Source organism: Chrysochloris asiatica, unplaced genomic scaffold, assembly GCF_000296735.1.
Source record: "Chrysochloris asiatica unplaced genomic scaffold, ChrAsi1.0 scaffold00016, whole genome shotgun sequence".
In the NCBI taxonomy this organism is placed as follows: domain Eukaryota; kingdom Metazoa; phylum Chordata; class Mammalia; order Afrosoricida; family Chrysochloridae; genus Chrysochloris; species Chrysochloris asiatica.
In genome coordinates this window covers 17,342,202-17,353,198 of record NW_006408534.1, presented here as the reverse complement: position 1 = coordinate 17,353,198, position 10,997 = coordinate 17,342,202, and the positions used below count along the sequence as shown (strand labels likewise).

General features: G+C 37.2%; 1 protein-coding gene and 1 pseudogene across 1 annotated transcript in view; one reads left to right on the top strand and one right to left on the bottom strand.

The window, feature by feature from the left end:
* Nucleotides 1-2,702: 2,702 nt before the first annotated feature.
* Nucleotides 2,703-4,141, bottom strand: LOC102814371 (annotated as a pseudogene).
* A 3,945-nt stretch (nt 4,142-8,086) lies between these two features.
* Nucleotides 8,087-10,997, top strand: part of UBXN2A (UBX domain protein 2A) — a 28,415-nt gene continuing 25,504 nt past the window's right edge. Inside the window, exons 1-2 of the mRNA XM_006835304.1 lie at nt 8,087-8,232; nt 8,292-8,430. Coding sequence (XP_006835367.1) covers nt 8,087-8,232; nt 8,292-8,430 — 285 coding nt within the window. The remainder of the gene's footprint in view (nt 8,233-8,291; nt 8,431-10,997) is intronic.

Sequence of the window (10,997 nt, the reverse complement as noted above, 5' to 3'; positions counted from 1 at the left end):
GTAGTAACCATCATAGAATTCCAACAACTTTTTGAAGCTGCTTTTGTATGTAGAAAATCCGAATTCCTCAAGAAAGTTATTGTTGTTATTAAGTACTGTCTGGTTGGTTTGGACTCATAACAAACCTTGGGTTTCCAAGGAGCAGCTGGTGAGTTTGAACTGCCACCTTGCAGTTAGCAGTGCAGTGCTTATTCTACAGCTCATAAATTAAGCAAAATGGTGGGGTGCACACAAAAATCAGTAGGATTTCTATACATCCAGTGAGCAAGTTGTAAAGGAAATTAAGGAAGTAATACCATTCACAATAGAATCTAAAAGAATAGAGTACCTCAGATAAATTTCAATTGGAAGATAAAAGGGGTTGTATATAGAAGCGGTCTGCTCCCATAAAGATTTACAGCCTTGGAAACCCTGTGTAGGGTCACTATGAGTCAGAACCGACTCCATGGTACTTAACAAAAACAACATAGAGAAAACTATTAAAATATTACTAAAATAAAGATTGAGAAGGTGAATATAATCACACCCATGAATATACACATAGATTTGACAGAGGATATTTCTACATATATATTCATATGTACTACAAATATATCTACAGATATATCTCATGACACTTTCTACTTCTCTGCTGGGGCCTCACAGAATTCACAGACAATACTCATGATTATGATGTGTTTTACAGAAGTTAACAGGTTAACAATTCAGGATCAGAAATGCTCAAGGCAGATTCTTCTGATCAGGAACGCCTCTTTTCAGCCATTCTCAGAGACACACCTCTCTCTGGTCCTGGGCTTCTCGGCTATAAGACCCCCTTGGCCTCAGCCCTGCTTGGGCAAGTGTTATAAAATTCCTTTGGAGTTGCTGCTAAATGCCCAAAGGACAATCCACTCTGCAAGCCAGCCTCCTAACCTAAGGCACTCAACTTTACTTGTTCTTTAGTTTGGGAAGCCTTTAGCTCTTTCATGTGTTCCCTGTGCACCTACTTTCACTGCTGCTGCTGCTTCTTGCAGAGATCTCATCTAGAAGACACTCATGTTTCTTCTTTCTTGACAGTCATGAGACTCCAGTTTCTGCTTTTGAGCAGGCTCATTTTATACCCTTTAGGGTGGCAAAACTGACCAATACCCTCATTAAATCTCCATACAGAAGACTGTATTCATGAGGAATCTGTATATAGATGAAGAGACAGTCATTCGAAATGAACAAAAGGATACTGAAGCCTTAAGATCAGGAAAGATGTGGCAGGGTTTCATCTTTGCACCATGTTTATTCAGTCTGTATGCTGAGCAAATAATCTGAGAAGCTGAATTACAAAGAAGAACGTGGCATCAGGATTGGATATGCAGATGGCGCAACCCTGCTTGCTGGAAGTGAAGAGGACTGAAAATAATTACTGATAAAGATCTAAGACTACAGTCTTTAGTATGGTGTATATCTCAATGTATAAAAAACAAAAATCTTCACAACTGAACCAGTAAATAACATCATGATAAGTGAAGAAAAATTGAAGTTGTCAATGGATTTAATTTTGCTTGGATGCACAATCAGCACTCATGAAAACAGCAGTTAAGAAATCAAATGACATATTACATTAGGCATATCTGCTGCAAAAGAACTCTTTAAAGTGTTGAAGAGCAAAGATGTCAATTTTTAGGACTAGGTTGAACAATAAATAAGGAAGACCATAGGAGAATTGATGCATTTAAATTATGGTATTAATGAAGAATGTTGAAAGTACCATGGACTTCCAGAAAAACAAACAAATCTGTCTTGCAAAAAGTACAGCCAGCATACTTCTTAGAAATGAGGATGACAAGAGTTTGTCCTTCTCTCTTTGGATATGATATCAGAAGGGACAAGTGCCTGGAGAAAGACGTTGTGTTTGGAAAAGTGGAGAGTCAGGTAAAAATAGAAAAACTTCCAAAGAGATGGATTGACACAGTGGCAGCAACAGTGGCCTCAAACGTATGAACATTTGTAAGGGTGTCACAGGACCAGGCAGTGTTTCATTCTATTGTTCATACGATCACTATAACAGACTCAATGGAACCTATCAACAATAGCTACTGATAGCATTTCTTCTTGTTTGTTGGCTGCCTGAATGTCTTCTTTGGTAAAGTCTGTTCCTGTCCTGTGTCCATTTTTCACCACCACCCCCCTCTCATTTTATTACAATGAAGTTTAACAGTACAGATAAGTAACGTGACCTTGATGTGTCAGATTTCTTAAACCCTGCAACATGAGAAACTCTAAATACATTAAATATTTTACACATTCAGACTTCCAAGATACAGGTACTTGGAAACAGTGATAGCCTTTACCAAGTAAGGTTGGGGACATAAAGTCCAACAGCATCTGAAATGCTGTGATGGCATAACTTCACAAATAGCAATGTAAGCTTACAGAACTTGCCTTTATTAAGGTGGTAAGTTCATGTAATTCCAGTGCCTTCACAATTTAGCAAACCAAATTTACTATTCTTCACTTCTAAAAATCCAGATGAAATGTGAAAAGACGCCATACAGTATAAATTGCAACTTCAGGAAAAGTTCCTGCTTTATTATTCCAAATAATTTTTCCCATGTAAAATAAATGTCCAATAGTTCCTGGTGTGTGGGAAGATAATGTTTGTCAATGTCACAATGAAGCCTTAATTGACGGAAGCTTGGCTATACAATCAGCACAAGTTGAGGAAAGGTTTAATCTCCAAACCTATTAGATTGGATGAAGTAAGATAAGTAACGGCCATCTTGCGACATTACAGGAGGTCTCATTCCCATTGGAGGTCGAGGAGGCCCACCTTGGTAGGGGGTTACCATTGGTGGTCGCTGCCCGTATGGTGGCATATCTCCAGGAAGATAATCTGGCATGCCTTGATGATGACCACCATATTGACCATGAGGTGGCATTGGGGGGGGGGTCGTCTCATCCCTTGTTGCTGTGGGATGCCTGGCTTGGTGGCATCATACCTCCAATTGGTCCAACAGGTGGATTACCAGTGGGAACCTGTCCTGGTCGAGGAAGATTATGCTGGTATTAGGTAACTGCCCTTCTCTCTTCCAGTGATACATCCTCATCTGGATGGATCAACTTACTAGTTGCACTGGTTGTTGTAATTGTCGCAGGCTTACTTGTTACTGAAGCCACTGGTTTAGCTGCAGTGCTGTTGGTTGTACTAGTGGTTAAAGATGTAGATTGAGTATAAGCCGGGAATGTAGGCTTTGGGGTTCTGTAGTTGTTGCAGGAGTATTATTTAAGGACTTGAAATCTGTACCAGCTGGTCCTTGGACAGCTGCCTGAGTCTGTACAGTACCGGGGAAAAGTGGCTTAGTAACTGGAAGCTGTGGAGCAGGAACTGATGCTGTGGGTGCAGGTGGTCTATTAGGAATACCTGGTGCTGAAACAGCTTGTGCTTGAGTCATTGGGGGAAGTCCAGGATGTGGAACAGGTGGGGGCACACCTGGTGGCATACCAGACATCACAGGTGGCATTCCTGGTCCAGATGGCATCATTTCACACATTGGCATCATTATGTTTTCACTGCGAAATGACTGGGTGTATTTTCTCTGATGATGCAGTCCAGGTGGCATGCCTGGCATAACTGGTGGCATTGCTGGCATCAGAGGAGGAACACCTGACATTAATGGAGGTGGCATTCCTGGTGCTCCTGGAACAGGCAGCAGACCTGGCTGTGCCATTGGCTGAATATAGCCTTATTGAGGCTGAAAAGGCTGTGGTTGAAATGAAATGGAAGCTGCAGAGTCATCATCATCATCATATTCAGCAGAGTCATCTTGTTGCTTTTTTTTTTTTTTTTTTTACACTCTTGTGTGTTTTGTTCAAGAAGTCGTTGTCTTTCATCCATATCTTTTTCTGAATACCTTACATACCATATATTTCCAACTCTATGTCTGTTCTTCCAGATATTACTGCATTTGGTACAGCATCTATTGTCTCTTTATGTACCTGCATGCAATGAATAGTTAAGCCAGGTCCTGCATAAATTTCTTATGACATATATGACATTTAAAATGCTTTGCTTTTTGGTTCTATATAAGGATCTTCTCATCATCAAAATCTCTATTGCAAAATCTCTATTGCATCACGGCTTCAACTGCTTCTTCTACTTGTGACCCATAACTGCTCTCTACTGACAAAGTAAAAGGGAGGAGAAAACAAGCAAGAAAAATGAGACGAAAATCGCTCATTTTTCTGACCCAGCGACTACCACCATGGCCCCACAAGAAACAGGCACAAAATGGCCGATGGCCTCATTTGCCACTCTGCTTCCCCCTGTGCCCATTTTTGAATTGGATTATTTATCTTGATGTTAGTAAGGTGTTGAAGTTTTCTATACATTTTAGAGATTTGTTCCTTGTCGTATATGTCATTGCCAAAAAATCTTGGTGAAATCTTTTGGTACACATAAATGTCATAATTTTCAGGTCTCAGTCATCTAATTTGTCTTCTGTTTGCATGCTTTCCGTTACATTTAATATTGTATTTATGCTCCAAATCAGAGCCCCTAAGTTTGTCTCTTTTTTCATTGATGAAAATGTTGTAGGTTTTACATTTATATCTTTGAATCGTCTTGAGTTTATTTTTGTGTATGATGTGAGTTGGCCAATGGATGTCTAGTTTTGCCCCAGTACCATTTGTCAAAGATCAGCTGACTGGCAGTGGGGGAATTTACAACTGGGTACAATTCTGTCCCACTGATCTATATATCCTCCATTGTATCAGTACCATACTGTTTTGACTATTGTGGCTGTTTAATAGGTTTTGAGATCAGGAAATGAGAGACCTCCTACCTTGTTCATTAGTAATGCTTTGCATCTCCAGGGTCTTTTCCCTCTCCGTATAAAGTTGCTGATTCGTTTATCCCTCTCTTTAAAGAATGATGATGGTGTTTGGACTAGAATTGCATTATGTCTATAGATTGCTTTGGTTAGTTTTGACATTTTCACAATGTTAAGGCTTCCTATACAGGAGCATGGCATATCCTTCCATTTATGTAGGTCTCATAGCAACCTGCATGTGCTTTCCGTTCCTGCAGAACGTGTGGTGATTTCGAACTGCTGACCTTGAGATTGACAGGCCGACTCATAACTACTACGCTACCAGAGCACCTTTTCCTTGTCGTAGTAATAGTATTTTGTATTTTTGTTTGTTTTTTAAAATAGGTCTTTAGTTATTCCGGTTAGATTTATCCCTAAGTAATTCATCTTTTGGGTGGCTATTGCAAATGGTATTGTTTTCCTGATTTATTTTTCAAGAGCTCTCTTTGTTAATGCAAAGGTATCCAACTGCTTTTTAAAAAATTGATCTTGTACTCTGCCACTTTGCTGAATCTTACTAAGAGTTCCAATCATTTTCTTGCTGATTCTATGGGGTTTTCTATATGTAGGATCATATCAACTGCAAATTGAGAGAATTTTGCTTCTTCTTTGTCTGTTTGGATGCCTTTAATTTCTTTTTTTTGCCTTATAGCTCTGGGTCAGACTTCCAGCACAATATTGAATAAAGGGCATTCTTGTCTGGTTTCATTTCACAAAGGGGACACTTTCAGTTTCTCTCCATTGGAAGTGAAGTTGGCTGTTGGATTTGTATGTGTGCCTTCAGTAATGTTGAGAATTTTTCCTTCAGTTCCTGTTTTATTGAGTGTTTTTTTTTTTTTTTTTAAATCAGGAATGGTTGTTTGATTTGCCTTTTCTGCATCAATCAATATGATCATATAGTTATTTTCCTTTGTTGTGTTTATGTAGTGAATTATGTTGATTGTTTTTTTAACATTGACACATCTTTGCATACCTGGTATGAATCCCACTTGGTCATGATGCATGCTTTCTTTGACATGGTATTGGATTCATTTGAGTAGGATTTTGTTGAGAATTTTTGTATCTATGTTTATGAGTGGTATTGGTCTATAATTTTCTATTTTAGTGATACCTTTGACTGATTTTGGTATTAAGGTTTTGCTTGCTTCATAAAATGAATTTTTCTATTTTTTTCTGTTCTGGAATAATTTGAGTAGAATTGGTGTCATTTCTTATCTGAATGTTTGATAGAATTAACTGGTTAAACCGTCTTCAGCTTGGACTTTTCTTTGTCGAGATTTTTTTAAATGACTTGATTAATTTCTTTTTAAGTCTATATTAGTTTCGGTAGATAGTGTGGTTTTAAAAATTTATCCATTTCTTCTACATCTTCAAATTTTAAAGGTAACAGTTCTTTATAGGATCTGCTATACTTTTTATCCTTCATTATTTCTTACTCGTTTATTTGCATCTTCTTTTTTTTTTTCTGAAAGTAGTTTGTTGCTTTTATTAATCCTTTCAAAGAACCAACTTGTTGTTTTATTGATCCTTTTTATTGTTTTTCTGTTTCATGTATTCCTACTCTAGTCTTGATTGCTTTCTTCCTGCAACCATAGGCCTGCTTTGGTGCTCTTTTTCTAACTGTTGGAGATGTTGGGTTAAGGTGTTGATTTTGATTCTTCTTTTGGATATGTGAGTTTATTGCTATAAATTGCCTCCTGAGCACTGCTTTAGTTGTGTCTCAAAGGTTTTGGTATGTTGTCATTCTCATTTAATTCAAGGAAATTTTTTATTTCATTTTTAAAAAGTATCTTCTATTACCAGTAGTTTAGTTTTGAAACAAGGTGTTATTTAGTTTACATGTAATTGCTTTTTTATTTCATTTGATGTTCCTATTGTTGATTTCTAATTTAAGGCATTGTGATCTGAGAAATGCTTTGTTATATATTTTGATGTTTTAAATTTATTGATGCTTGCTTTGTGGCTTAACATATGCAGTCTACTGTGGAGAATGTTCCATGCACACTAGAAAAGAATGTATATTGTGCTGTTATTTGTTGGAATTCTCTGGACAAGCCTACCAGTTCAAGTTGGTTGATTTGAGTTGTTTAGTTCTGTGTTTTTGTTGAGTTTCTTTCTAGTTCTATTCTTATTGAAAGTGGTGTATTAAAATCTACTGTTGTAGAGTTGTCTTTTTCTCTCATCAATTCTGTTAAAGTTTCATATATGTCTTTTTAGTCTCTTTTGGTAGCATAGATATTTATTACTGTTATGTCCTCATGTTCAATTGGTGCTTTAATCATTATATAATTCCCATCTTTGTCTCTTAAGCTAGTTCTTGCCTTAATGTCTATTTTATCATAAATTAATATTGTCACTTCTTTGTTAATTGCTGAAATTGATGTATGTTTAGTCTGTTTTTATCTTTGTAAGATGTATTACTTGTAAACAGCAAATTGACAAATCCTGTTTTCTTACCCATTTTGCTGCTTTCTGTCACTTGATTGGGGCATTTAATCAATTTACATTCAGTATAATTATCGATAGGTATGAATTGATTGCTGTTGTGATGTGTGGATTTTTTAGTGGTTCTGGTTTCTTCCACATAATTGTGCTGAGTTCATTTTGTTTATGGGTTTTGTCATTTTCTTCATTGCTATTTTAATGTTGCTAAATCTCCTTTATTTTGTTCTTATTTTTTATATTGATGAGAAAGTTTATTAAATTTTTTTGAGCTTAACTTGTAATTTACTAATTTCTTCCCTAGTTTAAAGTAGTCAGTTTTATCTTGAAATGTACTTGACTTCCACATAATTTGGAATTCTGTAACTGTGCTTTTTCCTCATTTTGCTTTGTAGTTGCCGTCATTATAAGTTGATTTCTTTGATTTCCTATTTTCAGTTTTGTAGGTTTGTTTTACGTGGGATATTTGTATATCTGGGTTGACTTCTGGGTGGTGTTGTCATATATGTTTTTATCATAAGAACTATTACATAAGACTTCTTTTGATAGAATAATTCCTTGGGAATTTTTTATAAAAAGAGTTACATAGAAATTTTAGATGTTCAGCTTTATTGGTTTTGTATCTAAGTAATTTGAAATTAAGCACCAGATGCTTTCTGAAACAAGGCACAATCCAATACCAGAAAGCATAAAGTGATTATATGGATATCATTAGCTAACATTTGAAAGCTTACTGTGTAGCAGACACCATTTATAGGCCTTTTTATGTATTTTCATTAAACATTCACAGCAGCCACTTGAGAATGGTGCAGATATCTGCATTTTGCCTACTAAGAACCACATCACAGAGAAGTTCAATTTCTTGTGTTCTCCAAAGTCACATATCTACTGTATTTAACTTCAAAGAGAACCTGAACTATAGACACATGGAGGTAAAATCTCAGTTCAGGTAAATTTTTATAGAATTATTAGTCAATACTTTTTTTCTTTGTTTTTTTTTTTTTTTAGGGTTTGTGCATCAGGATCTGACAACCCACCTGTTAGTGATAGTAGACAAAAAAATTGGGAATATTTTGTCGATAGCCTATTTGAGGAAGCTCAGAAGGTTGGTGCCCAATGCTTGTCGCCCACTGAAAAGAAGAAAAAGGTAAATGTTCACCACTACTTTCTCCTCCATGTTTTCTCAATGTATGGACCTCTTTGAAGATCATGAGGTCAAAATTCTTTTCATAATAGTAGTAGGTTATGATTTCCCTTCTCACCATTACATTTCCCTGCTGTAAAAGCAGTGGTAAGTAAAACTGCTGGTGCTGTACGTAACAGGAATCAAGGCAATGACACCAAACTGTACTGGGTGTTACTGTAGTCTTTGCTGCATGAACTTGCAGATTTTATTTGTTTTAAACTAATTTCAGTTAATAATATTCTTGATTAAGCAGTAAAATCATTAATTTCATTAAACCCCAACCCTTGATTGCACATCTTATTAATATTCTGTGTGACAAAGTGTGAAGTCCACATAAAACATTTATGCATTAGAAAGCAGACTACTGCCATCCATAGGTTTCAGTATCTCAGGGTTATAATGACTGTGATCTCTCAGAAATAGATGGCTAGGCATCTCTTCTGAGGTCCCTCTGCTTGGATTCAAACAAACAATCTGTCAGTTAGTAGAAAGCTCCTAACCTTTTGTACAACCCAGGGACTCCTCATTGACCATTTGTCAAACCAAACCCACTGCCATTGAGTCAATTCCAACTCACAATAACCCTTTAGGACAGAGCAGAACTGCCACATCTTTCTCCCGCAGAGAGGCTGGTGAGTTTGAACTGCTGACCTTCTGTTGGTTAAGCTAAGCACTTAACCACTGTTCCCCCCAGACTCCTTGCATGAAGAGTCGTGGTGTTGATGTGCTGTGAAGTCAGTTCCGACTCATACTGACCCTGCACAGGGTTTCCAAGGCTGTAAATCTTTATGGGAGCAGAAAGCCTCAGCTTTCTCTTTGTGGAACAATTAGGCCTATGAAGTGAACAGTGACACTCATGAGGAACATGCTCCTCTTAGTAATTAACCAGACCAGACTAAAAGGGCAGCATTTGTTCTAAAGCAAAGTTAAGAAGGCAGGAAGATGCAGAAAGGAAGGAGGAATGGATATGGGGAACCCCAGAGAAGAGTGCTGTTATATTGAAAGAATTGCAACTGCTTTCACTAAAGAAAATATAAATTATTGAATGAAAAAACAATTTTCCCTGTAAATTTTCACTGAAACCACAATTTGGGGGAGGGGGGGATTGAATTTGTAGTGATCCTTACTACACAAAATTATATATATATATTTTAAAGTAATAGCATGATTTGTTTTCGTTGTTGTTGTTAAATGCTATTGAGTCTGTTCCTAATCATAGCGACCTTATATAGGGTTTCCAAGACTGCAAATCTTTGCAGAAGCAGAAAAATGCTGCATGAACAGTTAATGATGAAGGACGGAGTCTTTCTTTCTCACTGTGTTCTTTGACTTGTCTCAGAATGGCTAGAAATGAGGTGACTTGGCCCGAAGCTGCCAAGAATGAAGTGTTACACAGATGGCAATATGAAATGGAACAGTGGAGAGGTGAAGTCTGGATCCAGTTCCAGCTGGGAATTGAATTCATGCTGATCCTTACCACACAATTAGCAATAAAAGTGGAATTACCCCACCATGCCCTTTTTTTTCATTAGTGCAGGGTTCTCAGTAAGTTTTAAGAATTAGGAGGGATTTTAAGACCTAACGTTTGAGAACTGCTGTTTTATTTAGTTATTTTGTAAACAAAGCTATTCATTACAGCAATATTTTTAAACGGTGAAAAAGTTGGATGCAACTTAAATGTTCAGTTATAAGTTATTGTTTAAACTATAGTCTATCAATTTCATGGACTAGTGCATACTGTTGTTAGGTGAGTTGCTTCCGACTCATATAGTGACCTGTGCACAACAGAACGAAATATTACCTTGTCCTGAGCCATCCATACAATTGTCATTACTCTTGAGCACATTGCTACTGCCACTGTGCCAGTCCAGTTTCCTCTTTTCTCTGACCCTCCACTTTTCCAAGCATGATGTCCTCCTACAGGGATGGGGCTCCTGATAATATGTCTGAGGTATGAGATGAAGTCCGGCCTTCCTGGCTTCTAACAAGTATTCTGGCTGTACTTCTTCCAACACAGACCTGTGCTCTTCTGGCAGTCTGTGATACCTTCAATATTTTTCTCCAGTACCACACTTCAAATGCATCAATTTTTCTATGGTCTCCCTTAGTCATTGTCCAACTTTCACATGCATATGAGGCTATTGCAAATACATGGCTTGGTTTAGGTACCCCTTAGTCTTCAAACTGACATTTTTGCTCTTCAATTCTTTAAGGTCTTATGCAGCAGATTTGCCTCATGCAATATGTCGTGTGATTTCTTGACTGCTGCTTGCATGAATATTGATGGTTGATCCAAGCACAATGAAACCTTTGACAACTTCAATCTTTTCTTTATTTATCTTGATGTTATTTATTGGTCCAGTGATGAAGATTTTTGTTTTCTCTGCATTGAGGTGCAACACATACCAAAGACTGTAGCCTTTGATCTTCATCAGTAACTGTTTTAAGTCCTCTTCACTTTCAGCAAGCAAGGGTGTATCATCTGCATATTGCAGGTTGTTAATGAGTTTTCCTCCAACCCGATGCCA